Source organism: Chionomys nivalis, chromosome 12, assembly GCF_950005125.1.
Source record: "Chionomys nivalis chromosome 12, mChiNiv1.1, whole genome shotgun sequence".
NCBI lineage: Eukaryota > Metazoa > Chordata > Mammalia > Rodentia > Cricetidae > Chionomys > Chionomys nivalis.
Genome location: NC_080097.1, coordinates 50,584,598 through 50,601,552, shown reverse-complemented (window position 1 = coordinate 50,601,552; position 16,955 = coordinate 50,584,598). Strand labels below are relative to the sequence as shown.

General features: G+C 47.0%; 1 protein-coding gene across 1 annotated transcript in view; it reads left to right on the top strand.

The window, feature by feature from the left end:
• Fam124a (family with sequence similarity 124 member A) overlaps positions 1 to 16,686 on the top strand; it is a 46,675-nt gene extending 29,989 nt beyond the window's left edge. Inside the window, exon 4 of the mRNA XM_057785675.1 lies at positions 13,984 to 16,686. Within this exon, the coding sequence (XP_057641658.1) occupies positions 13,984 to 14,775 (792 nt within the window). The 3' untranslated portion in view covers positions 14,776 to 16,686. The remainder of the gene's footprint in view (positions 1 to 13,983) is intronic.
• The last annotated feature ends 269 nt before the right edge of the window (positions 16,687 to 16,955 follow it).

The following is a 16,955-nucleotide window of genomic DNA, read 5'->3' as shown; positions in this document are numbered from 1 at the left end:
TCGTAGTGTGTATAGGGTGTTTGTTCTTGATAGCCAAAGGAGGAGTGCCCTTAGTTTTCATAGGCAAAACTCAGTGCTGATCTCCATCCTTCTAGAGAACCATCTGTAAGAGAGGAGGGATGGTGGGCATTTAAAAAAAAATACACTCCGGCCTGGCCTGGACACTGCAGGCTAAAAGGTGGCCCCTGTGGAAAAATAGCAATGTACTGTATTGTCCTACAATCTGATCTCTTTATAGGAGGAATGGAACTTCTTACTAAATTTTACAAAGTGTTTGCCTCCACATGCAGGCACATTAAAAAATGACTATGGGCACAGGCTTCCGACCTAGTCATCCAAATCTAGCAAGGGAAGGTCTCAGCTAGGTATCAGTAAAAGCAAGTACTTCTGTTGGCCTGGTCCTCAGAGAAGCCATGTGTGCTGTCTGCCACCCACCCAGGACCTTGTACCATGTAAAGATATGAGAGATGACCCTGAAAAGTCAAGGTTTATTTTTAAAATTTTTTTAAATTTTATTTTCATGTGTTTGGATGCTTTCCCTGGATTCATGTCTATGAACCCCATATGTAAGTGCCCACAGATGCCAGGGAAGGGCATCTGATCTCCTAGAACAAGAGTTAGAGACAGAGATAAAGGAGACTGACCAGGGAGCTGGAGAGATGGCTCAGTGATTAAGAGCACTGACTGCTCTTCCAGAGGACCCGGGTTCAATTCCCAGCACCCACATGGCAGCTTACAACTGTCTGAAGATCCAGTTGCAAGGGATCTGACACCTTCACACCAATGCACATAAAATAAAGTTAAACCATAAAAATATTTAAAAAAATGATTTAAAAAAATAAAAAAAGGAAACTAACCAAACACCCCAAGAATGAAGACACTGTGCCCCAAGAACACCTAAGGGAGATATTATTTCCAGCAGAGGTTATCATTATTTATCTCATGGTATGGAGATGTCTACAGTAAAACCAATTGATGGAATGCACACTCATGGGGAGGGGGAGAGAGGACCCTCTTCCTAAACAAATATCTCTATAGTAACTCCACACCACAGTTTTCACAGTGTTTTCTAGATTGAGTTCTGCAGGATGTTACAAATATCAATCTAATGATTTTTGTTATTATTCTGCTGCTTCTTTCTACCCGCTACTTAGACTCCCTTCAAAACCCAAAGCACAGTTAGGTAAATGACTCTACATTTCTATATAAAGTTAGAAAGCCCATGAAGTTTACCTGGGAACTTCCCCAGCCTCATAGTCTAAAGGCACGTATGTGTACAGATAACATTAACTCACTACATTATCCTATGCGTTTAGTTTTGGCTCAGCTTTCTTTTATTAAGCTGACATGGCACAGCCCTAGCCTCTAAGCCAGTGATTCTCAGCCTGTGGGCAGCGACCTTTTGTGGGTAGCATATCAGATACCCTGCATATCAGATATTTACATTATGATTCATAACAGTAGCGAAATTACAGCTATGAAGTAGCAATGAAATTTATAGTTGGAGGGTCACAGCACTAGGAAGGTTGAGAACCACTGCCCTGAGCCAAACTGCCATCTTCTGACTCAGCTGTGCAGCTTGCAGAAGGTCTCCACAGCTGGATGTCCTGACTGTTGATGCTCCTTTATAAAATGATAGTTTGGGCAGAGTCATTATCCCACCTCAGTATCCAGCCGCTCTTCTTAGCCAGTTGTATGTAATTGTGCCCTAATTACACACGGCCTTGTGGTTTGGGGAGCAGTTAGAATACATAGGCTAGGGAGCGGGGAATCCGCCATGTCTGTGAGGATGCCGCCATTCACGCTGTGTAAAGACTTTCTGGTGCAGCTGCTTTGGGGTCCCTCAGGCTTCTGCAGTAACCTTTTGCCCATGTTCTAGAAGTAAGCCCAGTGAGTTTGTTGGTTCCCCAGGGTGAAATCAAACCTAGGCTTGTCACTGGGACTTGATAAAGAGGGTATAGACAATGCCTAGTCTCCTCCACTCCCTGGGGAGGACTCACAGCAGGTGGTAAACGCATTTGTTAATGTCACTGTGCTTTGTGGTGTTAAGGGGAAAAAAAGTAAATGATTTTAGCAAAAGTGGGTTTGTATATAGAGAAAACACAGGCAAGTTACAGAAGTCTGAGTAAGCCAAAGAGTGAAAAAAATGAGACTTGGAGCTGATGTAGATGGTATTAAAATTTCTAAAGTCAAAGTCCAATATACTGATTCAAACCTGTGCTCAAATCAGTGGAGCTACTGATGATTGTTTCTTGTTGAGACAAAAACATATGTAAATGGAGGTTTCTCTGTCCTGCCCCATCCCATAGCCACTTCCAAATAATCACTCAGAGGCCTATATTAATTATTACTGCCCAACCAGTAGCTCAGGCTTATTAGTTGTTAACTCTTACATTTAAAGTAACCCATATTTCTACCTATGTTTTGCCATGTGGCTTGTTACCTCATCTTCTACATGTCCTGCTTGTTCAGCAGCTGGCTGACTTCTCTCCCAGCTCTGCCCCTCTTCATCTGAGTTCTCAGTTTGATTGTTCCGCTAAACTTATCCTGCCTGGCTAATGGTCAAACAGCTTTTGGTATTAACCGAGAGGAATATTCACAGCACACAGAAAGATCATTTCACAGCAAACATATGCTTAATCAAGTTTAGTTGAAAATGTTTGTTTGGCCCAAGCTTTCTCTAACTATTGCACAGAAGTGACGAGTACCCGATTGGAATAGGTAATCTTCTCTGTGGTCCACAGCCATAACTGGAGGCTGCGCTGATGTGTCAGAGGAATTCAAAAGGAGGTCCCAGTGAGGTCCCAGGGGACTATAGCACATCTCAAATGTCCTGTGTCTGGGGCACTGCATCTATTTGCTTGTTCAGAAGAGCCAAGGAGACCCCACCTGGTGATTCTAACCGGTGTCCAGTCTACAAGCAGAGGGTCAACACAGAGGAATTGTGTTCTCAGGGCTTCCAAGCAAAACCATGGTCAAGCAAGGCCCTTAACTTTTCTCCACATGCAGGGAACAGCTAGCAAAAGGAGGTTCAGAGGAGCCAAAGGTCCCTCCCAAACCCAAGTGACCACTGAGGACCTGATTCTAAACTGGCCTTTGCAGGAAAAACAGTGGCCGTCCAGAAGCAGTGGTGCATGCCTTTAATCCCAACAGTCTAAAAGCAAAAGCATGTGGATCTCACTGAGTTCAAGACAAGCCTGGTCTACATAGAGAGTTCCAGGACAGCCAGGGGACATAGACCTTGTCTCACAAACCAAACAAAGTTAGTTAATGTCCACCTACATGGTCTTAAACATCAAGCAGAAAAATATGATCAAAGACTAAAATGATTAGTGTATTTTTTAATAGTCCAATGGATTGCACTCCCCAGGTATTAGACATCAGTCTATATAAGATGTCATTTAGACAACTATGTCTTACTAATGATTTTCTCTTTTTCTTTTTCTTCTTCTTCTTCTTCTTCTTTTTTTTTTTTTTTTTTTTTTTGGTTTTTTGAGACAGGGGTTTTTCTCTGTGTAACAGTCTTGGCTGTCCTCGAACTTTCTTTGTAGACCAGGCTAGACTCAATCTCCCTGAGTTCTGCCTGCCTCTGCCTCCCAAGTGCTGGCATGTGCCACCACTGCCTGACATATGATTTTTCTTCTTGATAAGAAAAATGCTACCTAGATACAATACTTCAGACCTGAGCTTACTTCAACACTGCAGTACCTTCCTGGGCCCACTATTGTTTTTAACCACCACCCCCCAAAAAAAGACAAATGTCTTCTCTCTCTTCGTCTGTAGCAGCCATCTGGGAGGGACATCACAGTGTCCCTCTAGCTATCTTAAGAACTATCAAAGTTCAAAATGGCTTAAAACAGATTATGGGTTCATCACTGCTGAGTCCAGCCGTGTAAACCAAGAACAGTGGGGCGCACAAGCAGATGGACGCTCTTGTGAGCCCATCAAGGAAGTCTAGTGGACATTGATTTAGACATAGCCCTTGTTCTGGTTTGCCCCGATTCCCTGCTGCACTGGTTAGCTTTGTGACAGCTTGACAGAAGCTGGAGTCTTCTAAAACACGGGAACCTCAATTGAGAAAATTTCCCCATCAAAGTAGCCTTAGGTAAGCCTTTAGGGCATTTTCTTGATTAATGTTTGATTTGGAAGAGCCCAGCCCACTGTGGGAAGGTGGCTATGGGCTGTGTAAGAAAGTAAACAGAGAAAGCCAGTAAGTTGTATTCTTCCCTGGCCTCTGCTTCAACTTCTACCTCCAGGTTCCTGCCCTGACTTCCCTTCATGATCTGTAGGGTAAAATACACCCTCCGCCCCCCACACACAGAGAGGAAGGATTTAAACAGTTGAAGAAATATTAATAAGGACAAAGAGAAAGTTTCCAGAACTTGGTTGCTATTAAAGACAATTTTACAACCCCCCAATGTTCTTAAAAGAAGGGCTCTAATCTTTCACATAAGAAAATGGGGTCAAATCAAAACTAACAGTTTTTTCTTTTAGACACAACCTCAGACTCTCACTGACCTTCTGGTGTGACTGTCTTCATCAGTGTCTGGGAGGATGGGAGATCAGAAAACTAACCTGCTAATTGCGTTCCCTTCTACCAGATGTCCACCCTCGGCACAGTCCCATGGGTGGCAGGAACAGGATTAGATGGCATGAACACGTAGAACCAGGACTTCAGGAGAACACAGAAACTGGGGGCTCGGGACCACGAATGATGCTGTAGGTCCAAGGAAGCCAGAGAGGGAACCTGCCTGCCTTGCGAGCAGCTTTGAGGTCTCCATCCCACATTGCTGTGACCAGACACTGTGACCATGGCAACTCCTATAAAAGAAAGCATTTAACTGGGGGCTCGCTTACAGTTCAGAGGTGTAGTCCATTATCATGGCGGGGATCATGACAGCATCTTAAAGAATGAGCACCTCGGGGATGAGAGTTCCAAGTTGTTATTTAATGTTTTTCTTTACAGTTTACCACCCAGGAAAACCCACACAGGTTTCTGGTCAGGAGAGGACCTTATGGTGGAATGGTGGGAGTTCCTGACACACTCCTGGAACACCTCATATTGACACAGGAAACTTTGGGGTGCTTACCCCAATTCTGTAGCATAGAGGCACTGTTATTAGTCTGAGTTCAATAGCCAGCACTCTCTCCCAGCAGGTTTATGGGGAAATTAGGTCTGTCTTTACTCTTCAATCTATCCAATAACCGTGGCTACCTGAGCTCTGAGGAAGGCCACTGGAATTTCAGTCTAGCTTGGGCTGGGAGAGTTCTTTGTTCTGGGAGAACCCATTGACCTCCTCCGAAGTAAGCAGTCTTGGTGTGCCTGGCATCCACACTGCAAATGTATGTATCCTCTAGCTCTCTGTTTTAAGGGAATGAACAGATGGTATCACAGCCACAAACTCCTAAAGCTCTAAAAATGGTTGGAACTGATGAGGCTCAGGGCCGACAAGTACTTTTTGTTGTAAAACTAGATTCATAGATAAGAACAAGGAATAAAGTTACAGCAGAGGGGATATGGCAATGAAATTCCCATTGTCAGATCGCTTCCCAGACAGTGAATGAAGAAGACGAGTTCCCTGTGACTTAGCCAAAGTGCTTGTATAAAAAACGGAGGAGTGACTGATCAGTGAACGGTCACAGTTGGAGACTAGACAAAGAGGAAAAGTGTGGTCCCCTCCGCATTGCTCTCTGGGTCTCAGTGTTCCAGAGCCAACTTTTGGAGCTGTCAAGTTGCAAACACTTACTTCATGTAAATCAACAGAAGTGTTGTTACAGCTCTGACAAGGTCATGTGTAGTCCCGAAAACATGTAGCCATTCAAAACAGTACTTTCAGTGGCCATAGAAACAGGTTTGGAACCTTTACAAGAAAAAAAGGTGAGGCAGGAGGGGCTGTCAGCAAGTCAAAGAAGTCACAGCTCTGCCTGGACATTAAGGTCACCTGAGGAGCTCCATATGGCCTGCCTGGGACCCCAGAGAGGCTGTTTCTGGTGCTACGGAGTTGGGTACTTTTTTAAAGCCTCCCAGGTGCACTCAGGTTATGAAGTGCTTGACCCTTGTCATGGAATAAATCCAGTTATTTCTGTTCCGTCTAGCATGTGTTGGTGACAACCTCAGTCTTGAGACATTTTCTCCAGCATCATTTCTGGCAAAAACATACAGCCATGTGTCCAAATGGTGCTGTGGGCTGTCCAAGCTTAAGGTGCTAGGAAGGGAAAGAGTTTACCAGATGTCATCAAGGCATGCCATAAGCCTGGCCAAGGCCAGGGGAGGTTTAGAAGATGTTTGACAGGCCTGCTTCATTGGTATTTCTTTTCCAGTGTGGTCAGCTGGCTCAGTCTTCCAGCAATGCTGCCTTAGAATTCTAATGGCATATTTATAATCTATAGAAGATGGTAGTAATTCAGTTATCCATGAATTTATGCTTTCAAGTCCAGGAAAACCCTACCACAATAACAACAAACAACACGAAGCCCCCTGAGATTGAAGCTCTGTCTATCAGACTAGCCTTTTTCCTCTTTGAGGCAGCCTGACTGGTCAAGTTGAACAGAACCAACCCTCCTCCCACCCCAGCTCCACGTGAGGAGCTGGATGCATTGCGTGGGCAGGATATCTTTAGGAGTGAACCATACCCCCTTCCTGTCCTTGCTGACTGCCTAGTGCCTTTACCATGGTGAACCATGAAATGGCCAAGAGTCAGTGTTCCAGGCTGGTATTGTCATGGAGGGGTCAGAGGAAGATGACCGAACTAAAAGGAAGACAGGCAGACAGTAATCCTAATTCATGTGTAGGTGAGAGACTGATAAAATTAGAACACTGATTTTAAAGTTTATAGAAAAAGCAACCAGCAAGTTAAAGGCCATAGGCCAAATATGGCCCACTGTCTACTTTTGTGAGTAAATTTTTATTAGAATACACATACACACAACAATGGAACCTCCATATTGTCCTTTGTCTAATATCAAGTTATATCATTGCATATACACACAAGGCAGTTGGACTAATCAGACTATTGACTGATTTTGCAAATATTTCTTCACACACACATGCACGAATAGACAGACGACAGTCAAGGGGGTAGGGACAGAGGCTCGTTCTCTAGAAATGTGGACCCGCCACACTAGGCCGGAAAGCTCAAGCAAAGGAGTAGGGAGGGAATGCCACATTGAGCCAGGAAGGGCAAGGCCTACATGCCACTCCTGGAATCACAGCGATCCCACAAGCCCCATCTCCCTGACAGGCTTCACGATGCAAATAGTAGGGTTCCTTATACTGGTGCTGGCAAGAAAGAGAAGAGCCCCAGGGACAATTGAAAGGCTGGTTGCTCTCCGTATGCGCATACTGAACATTCGTGGTGTGTGTGTGTGTGTGTGTGTGTGTGTGTGTGTGTGTGTGTGTGTGTGATGGTTCCCAGCGCTCCTGGAAGCTCTCTCCCTCTTTGCTGTGTCTCAGACCCTTGCCCCATTTCCCCTATTGGTTCCAGCTATTGTTACATAAAACAGGTTCCTGAGGTGACTTGCAGAATTTTCTCACGTAGAAATTATTGTTCTCAAGCATTAGTTATACCTGCTGTCTTACTTTAATACAAGAATCTTTGCAACTTTTCCCTCTCAAAACCAAATGGCAGGCCAGGTGTGGTGGTGCACACCTTTAATCCCAGCAGTGAGGAGGCAGAAGCAGGTGGGTCTCTGAGTTTGAGGGCTACACAGAGAAACTCTGTCTTGAAAAACAAAACAAAACAAAAAAAAAAGATAACTGTCTTATGGTATATTTTTTTAAATGTTTTCTTTATTATTTATTATCTATACAGTATTCTGCCTGCATGTACACATGCAGACCAGAAGAGGGCATCAGATCTCATTACAGATGGTTGTGAGCCACCATGTGGTTGCTGGGAATTGAACTCAGGACCTTTGGAAGAACAGTCAGTGATCTTAACCTCTGAGCCATCTCTCCAGCCCCCTCTTATGGTATATTTTAGCATACATATACATCATTTAAAATGACCTTAATATGAGTTTCAGAAGCATGTGCCTACATGCATGCTTAAGTGTGTGTGTGTGTGTGTGGTGTTTGTGTGTGTGTGTGTGCATGCCGCACGCCCAGTTGCACATGTGCCACAGGGGTGAGGGTCAGAGGTCATCTTTCAAGACTCAGTTGCCTCTTTTCACTAGAGGTCCCGGGGACGAGCCCTAGGCTTCATGCTCGCATAGCAAATCGTAGCCTCATTGGCACCTGCAACAATTCCTTCTTAACATAGCACAGTAGCAGCACTGAGAAAACATGTAAATGTCTTCATTAAAACTAAAAGTGCTTAAACATAAATAGAAGTGTTTAATCGTAAAAACAATCGGAGAATATCTGTGGTGCCTATACCTTCTTTAAAGTATTCAGTCCAGAACATATACAAAGGGCAGGCACTTCACACACAGAGTCGTCTCCACAGCCAATGAGCATGGGAAGATGCCCGGAGTCAGGCATGGTGGTACAGGCCTGTAATTCCAACCCTGCGGGGCCGCAGCAGCAGGATCCTAAATTTGAAGCCAGCCTGGACTACATAGTGAGACCCTGGAGACAGGAGTGGAGAGGTCATCAGGGAAATACAAATTAATGTAATGATGAGGCACTGTTGCCCACCAGAAGGACTACACCTAAATACAATGATAATACCGGAGCTTGGTGAAGTGTGAAGTAATTGAAATACATTTAAATTCCTGGTAGAATTATACGTTTTAGCATCAATTCTGGAGTGTTTAAAAGTACCTATTAAAACTAAAGATATGCTCACCCAGTGTCTAGAAATTCTGCCCGTATAATGTGCCCAGAGACTGGGTGCTTCCTACTCTGCAGGAGAAGAAAGGTGGCCAGATCAGTTTTCTTAATATCCCATTGCACTTTGCCTCAGAGGATGGGCAGGCGTCTAAGCAGAGATAGAAAGCAGCATTTGGGAAGATGTGAATGAAGCTTTTGTGTTTCAGAATAGAAATGGAAATCCCCAAAGGCCGGAGCACACAGGTAGGGATTTCAGAAAGCACAGCCGATAGAAAGTCAGGGTCTTACAGAGCTAGCTTGCTAAGGAGGGCGGTAGCCTAGGGCCGCTCTCAGGAGTCCACTCAGCTGTGGGGGGAAGCCAGAGGGAAGCCAGGGCCTGTTAGGAGTGCAGCTGGGGTGAGTTGTCACTACTTTGACGACATTTTACCAAAGCTGGGGAGTGTGCGCCTCTCTCTGGACCTGAGTCATTGCCACCGCCATTCTGAGGAGAGGAGCTGGCGCATTGCTGGAATCTGTGGTTTTACAGGAAGCTTCACCATTCAATAAGGATAGAGTGGGAAAGGGGTAGGGAATGACACTCCAGATAAATTGCCTTAAACCACCAAGTTTTTCTCTTTAATTTTTATTTTATGGGCATGGGTGTTTCGTGTGCATGTAAGTCTGTGCACTGTGTGAGTGCCTGGTGCTGCAGAGACCAGGAGAGGGTGTCAGAGCCCCTGGGTCTGTACTTAGCTGCCATGTGGGTGCTAGGTGTCAGATGTGGGTCCTCGGAGAGAGAAGCCTGTGCTCTTAACTGCAGAGTCATCTCCCCGGCCCCCTTAAAGTGCCAATTATTTATACAGCCAATAATCCCCTCCACAATCTTCCAACCTCCCCCTCAAAATGCCATGCATTGCGAGTTGTACCTGGCTGCCTCCACCTAAGGTGACCTTGTCCTTCTCCTCTGACTCCACCTTTTCCTCCTGTCCATTCAAAAGGGGACCTAGGCTTTGGCCATGGACGATACCCTTAGAAAGAATTTGGACACCTCCTAGAGGATAGCGAACAAAGAGCACAGCTCTGCCACCTTCTGTGGAACCCATGCTGCAGAGGAAAGTCTCAGATTCTCGTGACTCCGCTACCCACTTTCCCTGAGATGTGTCTCGTTGCTGTTAATCCCTGAGTTTAAAGGTCTATCTCTGATTTATTAGGCAGCGGGCAGTGCTATGCTGATCGTGTTTTTGGCCAAGGACAGAACAGGAGAGGATAGCCTTATTCAGAAAGAGGAAGCAGAGGCAGGACTCCCTGACCTTGAACAACCTGGGAGACACCCCAGGCCCCAGGGAGAGACCCAATCACCTCTGCTAGCGCTTACAGAAGGAATGGTTCTACCATGTAGGAGTGAGCCTTTTAAGACCCTTTGAGAAAGGGGCTTCACCCCAGGAGACGGCTTTGTTTGCCTGTGCTGAGGTCTCAGGATGAAGCTCGCAGTTGGATTCCAATTTCCTAGTGACAGGAGAAGCCTACCCAGGTCTCCTGGCTGGTTGCCCTCAGCAAGCAGATAATTTATGCATGCTGTTCCGCTCTTTGGGAGAGTTCCTTAAATAGTGAGGAAAGAACCTTGTGAATTGCAGTGGGGCATCCAGCCCACACTGCTCCAGAGGGGAGGAAGGCAGGCTGTCTTCACAGCTGCTGTCACTGCTGGGGCTCCCCGGGGCGTCCCTGAGAGCTGGCAGCCAAGCACTGAAAGCCCAAGCTCCCGTTTCTCTCCGGTAAACCCCCGCTGGGGCAGAGTGTCTGAATTCACTGTCAGCCCCTATTGTTCCTAATCAAGCAGACAGGGGAGGCGGGAAACAGAGTCAGCCCCGGGGGAGCACAGCAAGAGCTCCATCCTTGGCATGGGTGAGCTGTCCTTGGTCAGATGAGATCCCACTGGGTAATTCTGAGGCCGGCTAGATACACCATGTTCATCAGCCCTGGCTCTAGAGATGGCATCCTTCCCCCCAGGATGCCTGCTGTTATCCACAGCACTGTGCCAGCCTGAGTTATACACGCCCTGCAGGCACCTCCACTGTACATGGTCCACCCCCCAGCAAACCAGAACGGCTGCCAGCTTCCTTCGGAGCAGCAGGATGTGGGATTTCTCTGGCCTCCCACCTTCGTGGTGCCACAGAAACTAGCAAGAACACACGTGGGCTAGTGGAAGCATGAACTCCTCCGCTAAAGCCCATGGTCCACCTGCCTGCTGGACTTTAAGCCAAATTTAACTCCACCCTGCTTCTTGAGAGTGACAGATTTGTATGTCCCTCAGCAGTCACTTGACCGGGAACCTTGATCTTCAGCATCCCCTGAAACCATGTCCACTGGCTTCCCTTCTCAAGCAGTTCCAGACTGCAGGCTGGCTCACCAAGAACTGTAGAGGCACTGAAACTGTGCCTGTACTGTGACTCATACTGGTTAGTAAGCAAACATCACTTGGGAGCCCGGGGGAACCATGCCTTCCCAGACTTTGAAGAAGTCTCCATCCCTTGGGTCTTCCTTCCCCCACAAGCTCGTCCTGTATTCTCTTACTCAGCCAAGCTTAAGTCGTGGTGAAAATTGGTTTGTCTCATAACAGCCACCAGCTATGACCCTTCTCACGTGCACTTGGGACTTGTATGATTTAGGCTCGAAGAAAAATATTTTTTGTTGTGCATGTAGTGTGTGTGTGTGTGTATATGTGTGTGTGTGTGTTTTGTGTGTATGTATATGTGCAAAAGTGCAATTGGGTGCATGTCCGTGTGTGCACGCATGTGAAGACCATAGTTCAACGCTGAGTGTCTTTTGAAAACTTCCTTATTTTTTGAGACAGGGTCTCTCACTGAACCTCAAACTCACCAGTTCAGCTAGGCTGACTAACCAGTGAGCTCCAGAGATCTTCCCATCTCCGTCCCCAGCACTGGGGTGACAGGCACATGCTTGTCTTTGTATGTGGCTGACAAGGATCCTAACTCAGGTCCCTGTAATTGTGCAGCAAGCGCGTTGCCACCTGTGCCATCTCTACAGCCCTGCAGAAGTCTTGTTGTGGCTGACTGACTTAAGCTACACTTAATAAAAACAGCCTTAATAAGAGCTGCCGCTGTGGCTTGAGAGCCTAGGCGACGGGATGGGGTCAGCAAGCCATCGGGACGAAAGCCAAAGAGGCTGCAGACTGAGAATGTCTATACAGAGAGAAATGCCAGGCAGACAGTCCCCGGAGATTCTGCTCCTCTGAGCCAACGGCCAAGGAGTGGCTGTGTGTGTCGTGCAGGTGGAGCCTAGGTGTCCCAGGACATAAGAACTGGAGCATCAGAGCAGTGGCTTCTGGATAGGCTCCCCCAGTCCCCTCAGGTGCCAAGCATCACATCCTCTGGTTTCTTTCCTTTCAATAATGTTTAACAACTAAATTCACATGGTCAGACCCGAATGGTTTTCACTCTAGCTCCCTCTCCTTTGCCCCTGAGAAGTGCTCAATGGATACGTATTCCACTGAACAATAGCTCCTAGTGGCTTGTGGGAACCAGGTTCATTAATGGGGGAGGTGGGAGGGTGTGTTATGAAGGTGAGTGTCTCAACCTGCTAGAAGGAAAGGCCCGTCCCTTCTAGCTACTAGAAGAGACAGCAGACAGGTCTGAGGCCAGCCTCTGGCATGAGAAACCCTGGCAGGAACTTTCTGGTTTTTAAGGGATTCATAAATCAGGTGTGCCTTTCCTAAATAAATCCAGACCCACTGCCCTCACTCCTGTTGTCTGACTGGAACTCTGCATTATCATCTGCGTTCTGGGCCAGAAGAATAATTGGAGAGAAGCAGAGGAGGTGAGACATGCGTGAGCGGAGTGCCCAGCTCACCCCAGTCCTGGTGGACTGCACAGCTGAGCAGGGCTGGTGCATGAAAATGAGCACTGAGGGGTGACCCTGTCTTCCCTACCAAACATCCTCATGATTCCTCGGGAAGCAACAAGTTCCCTTCTGGTACCTAATTCCTAAAAGGCAAAATATAGAAAGGAACCTGTAGTTCCTACCGGAGTGTTAATAAGTGCTGATCCCCCCAACACCCTCTCTCTTGTGGAAAGCATCCTTACTGTCCACACTAGATTGTGCTTTGGTGTTCAACTATTTTCTCTGAATAGAAACAGAGAGCCTCGGGAAGTTATCCAAAGTTAAAAGTCTCAGGATACTCAGAAAGTTAAAAAGAGTCATAAGGCCCTTTCCAAGGTTGTAAAAACAGTAAGCAGTTGCTGGGGAGAGATTCTCTTCTGGGGAGCTGCCTGCAATTTAGATAGGTGCTGTAGGGATTCCTACTGCCAGTAGCCTTTAAGTTACCTGCCCACTTGGGCGTGGTCTCTTATACTATTTACGCTGATGGAAAGCATGCTTTCGGGCCTCTTTTCCAGGCTGCAGGATTCAGTTGCTGCTCCCCGTTCCAGCAGAAGATTGTGATCTGTGCATCTACCCCTAAATAAATAACCCCTCTATTATTCTCAATTCTGAGCTAGTGTGGGGTTTCTTTTAAGCGTCCTTCTTCAGGTAGGGGTTGCAAAGGATGCTGTTTTCCGTGAGTCATCCACTGCCCATCCTGGTCTGGGCTTATTTGGTGATTCCGCAACCATGGAGTGACTTTTGCTACTGTAAGTTACCCCAGTAAACTCAGTGGCTCACCACGCCGGACTTGGGTGGGACCATTTCCTTAATCTGTCATCAGTGCTGTATCTGGGTTAGATGTTTGTTCTTGACTCTCTAGGAAACCGCACGTGCTGGCATCTGGTCTCATGCTGACATGATCTCAAATTGTTTGAGCATATCTCAATCTGGCGGTGGGGGTCTACAACTCATTCCTGGGTGTGACAGGAAATCAAATTACTTAAAGTCAACAAGTCAATGTACCCAACAGACTAGTGCAAAGAATAAGAAACCCTTAAAAATGTTAAGCATGTCAGTAGCATTTATCTTTCCCTCCACTAAAGCCTTGCTGTGTGCTCTAAGCTGAAGAGCAAAAGCAGGGGTAGCAGAGCTTTGAGGAGTGCAGGGAGACTTCTAAGGATCCTCATCTCCATTCCTCGGTCTCCACACAATGCGATGCCCTGTCACCACGAGGAGCCAGCTGTATTTCTCAGAGAGAGCTGGAAGTTTCCTATGAATGGCAATATGTTTCATGCTACATTTAACAATGAGCCCCAGTATATCCTCTGAGTAATGAATCCCTCTCTCCGCAGGCACAGAAGACACACAAGAAGGTCCCTAAGTGTAGCCGAGCGCACCGCTCCTCCGAGAAGAAGCCTCGTTCCGCTCCGTCTACAACCGTGGACACACCCAGCACAGCCCAGGGCAGCAGCAAGACAGCCCCACAGAGCAGCCCGTTCCTGGGGCCTAGCCAAGTGGCCCTGCCTCCCAGGAACAAGCAGGAGTGTACCCCACAGTCAGGCACCTCCAGCCCTGCCCGGTCTTTCCAGAGAAGCAAGTCTTTGTTTTGTTTGCCCAGTGGAGGACCCTCCCCCACTGAACCACAGCGGCTCCTGACTGGCTCCCAGAGACACAGTGCCTCAGAGTGGAGGCCCGGCCACCTCCTGTCCGTTGATGACTTAGAGGGGGCCCAGGAGACAGACGTGGACACCGGCCTGCGGCTGTCCTCTTCAGACCTATCTGTGGTCTCTGCATATTCTGCACCCAGTAGGTTTTGCAACACAGTGGAGTCATCCCTCCCCTCCAAGAGATGTAGCAGCCACTGGCCAGCACCCAAGAGTCCCAAGGAAGGACTACTGCCTGCTGCCGGTGAGGTGAGCCCAGCTGCCTCCTGGGATTCCCACCCTGAATTCACCAAAAGGTCTCCCAGTCTCACAGACGTAACTAGTGATGTCCTTTCTGCTTCTGGGGTCTCCTCGCTTGCACAGCCGTCCCCACAGCTCTCTTGTCCTGACTCCAAAGCCACACAGAGTGGCCAAGACATGCTACCGCCACCAGCAACATCTGGCCCTGAGGATAACGACATGGAGGAGTTCTACATCTGAGCATGTCCTGGTTTTCAGGCAAGCTTGGTCACAGAAACTCCGGCACCACTGCCCCCTGCTTCTTGTTCACAGGGTGACCTCGGTCCCGTTTGCCAACTTTGACTAGTACTTGATTATCTATCTTGGAAGCTGGTTAGCATGTTGGCCATGCCACCTATCCAGAACTTATAGGTGACATTATTTCTAAAGGCTCAGATAAAAAAGAAAAAAGAAAAAAACTGACATTTTATGGAAATAAATTTTCAACACAATTCATAAAATCTATTTTTGAATGCTCAATTATACAATTTAATGCTTCAAATGAATATTTGAAATTAAAAAAAAAACAAACATAGCCAGCCAGAGCTGACTTGACAATTCATTGTTCATACTGTGAAGATAAAATAACGAAAGCCAAAATGCTGAACAGGACAAGGACACCAAGTGACTCCTCTCAGAGCTCAGTGTACAATACAGAATGCATGGCTTCCTCGCTCCCCACAGACAGCCACACAAAAACCAGAGACCCTGGAACCCTAAAGCCCTGCTTCCAGTGGCTGTGATAACTTCGTGGGGCAGCTATCAAGCTGCATCAGACAGCAGCATGCCTTGCTCTGAAGCCATTCAGCACTTGAAAATCCAGGTTTACACACAACTGGCTGATAAGCCTTAGAAGGATTTAGCATGAGCAACCAATGCCTTGCACACTTCCAAAATAACCTGAGTTATGAAAACTCGTTTTGCACGCTCTTCCACAGCCGGTTCACAGGAGTAAGCAAACCTGTAGACCCTCCTTTCTGGACTGATTTGTATAAGCGTACTTTTTGCCCTCAGTTGCAAGTAACAGGTTATGAAGCGTACGAGATTCTCTGACTTTAAGAAGCACACTATAAGGGCTGCACACATCTCTCCATAAATGCCCAGAGCCATCTTTTGCAGCACCGTCTCCAGGAAACAGTTAAAGTGTTTGGGACATTTTTGGCTCGCCTTTTGACTGTTCCTGTGAGCAAAAGCCCCGCTCCCCAAAGCTGGAAACTACGCACAGTGCTGCCCCACACAGCCAACCTCCAGTGCATAGAAGCCTTAGGGAAAGTGGGCGCTGCGGCCACACTTGCTTTCCCTGTCTGTTGTCCATTGCTGCCACGGTGTGAATGGTGGTTAAGCCTCCTGGTGAGGCTATTTCTACCACCCAACCTCACCAATGCCAAGTGCTGGCATTGGTGGCAATGCCAAACTGTCCCTACATTCTGTTTCTCCTTGGGAAAGAAAAGCACGGGTGTGTACTTTTCCTGCCTAGTATGGTGCTTCTTGACTAAATTACTCATGGCCGAGTTTTCTCCTCTCCGGAAGGGCCTACACCAGCTCAGACCTGTACAGCCTCAGAGCCTTTCCAGCAGGACCTTCAGGCTTCCTTAGCATCCATCACCATCGGCCAGCCTCGGGTTCGCCATCCTCACAAGGAGAACCTGAGGCTCTGCCTTGCCTCAAACACTTTGGACTTCCTAGGACTCTGAATTCTGTTCCAATGTAAATAAATAAAAACATGGTCTCTTCTGATTCTGGACCAGGAACAAGCCAACTTCTTAAAAGGGCTAGATAATAAATTTTTTAAACTTTGTTCATCATGTTTTAAATTTTATCCAAATATGTTGCTGTTGCTTCTATTGTAGCATGAAAAATAAAATATATATGAATGAGAACGGCTGAGTCACAACCAAACTTAATTTCTAAGAACAGACTGTGGCCAGGATTGGCTCTAGTGGCAATTGGGGAGCCCTCAAGATGGCTGTGGCAGGTTGCTTTAAGATTCCAGCTGGCCATCAGCTTAGACTTTCCAAGCTCATGTTGCTGCTGCTGCTGCTAGTGTGTGACACCAAGAAACACGCTTCTCAGGTCAAGCCAGTGACTACAAAGCCACAGGCTCAGAATGCAAGGGGATTCTGATCAGCTTTCTGCGAATCTGATTCCCAGTCCACTCCTGCAGCCAACACCCAGCCCAGAACTATGACTCCAGGTCAATTGCTGACAACGATAAACAGCATGCTAACATCAGAGAGGATGAAAAATAACATTGGGGTCATGACAGGTCTCCAGGGACAGGAAGTCAGCGCATCGCTGCCAAATGCCAGTGAGGCAAAAGTGAGCATCCTACATTCCTGTGTGGCTTGTCCCCATTTTCCACAGCACCCCTCTTTAGTATA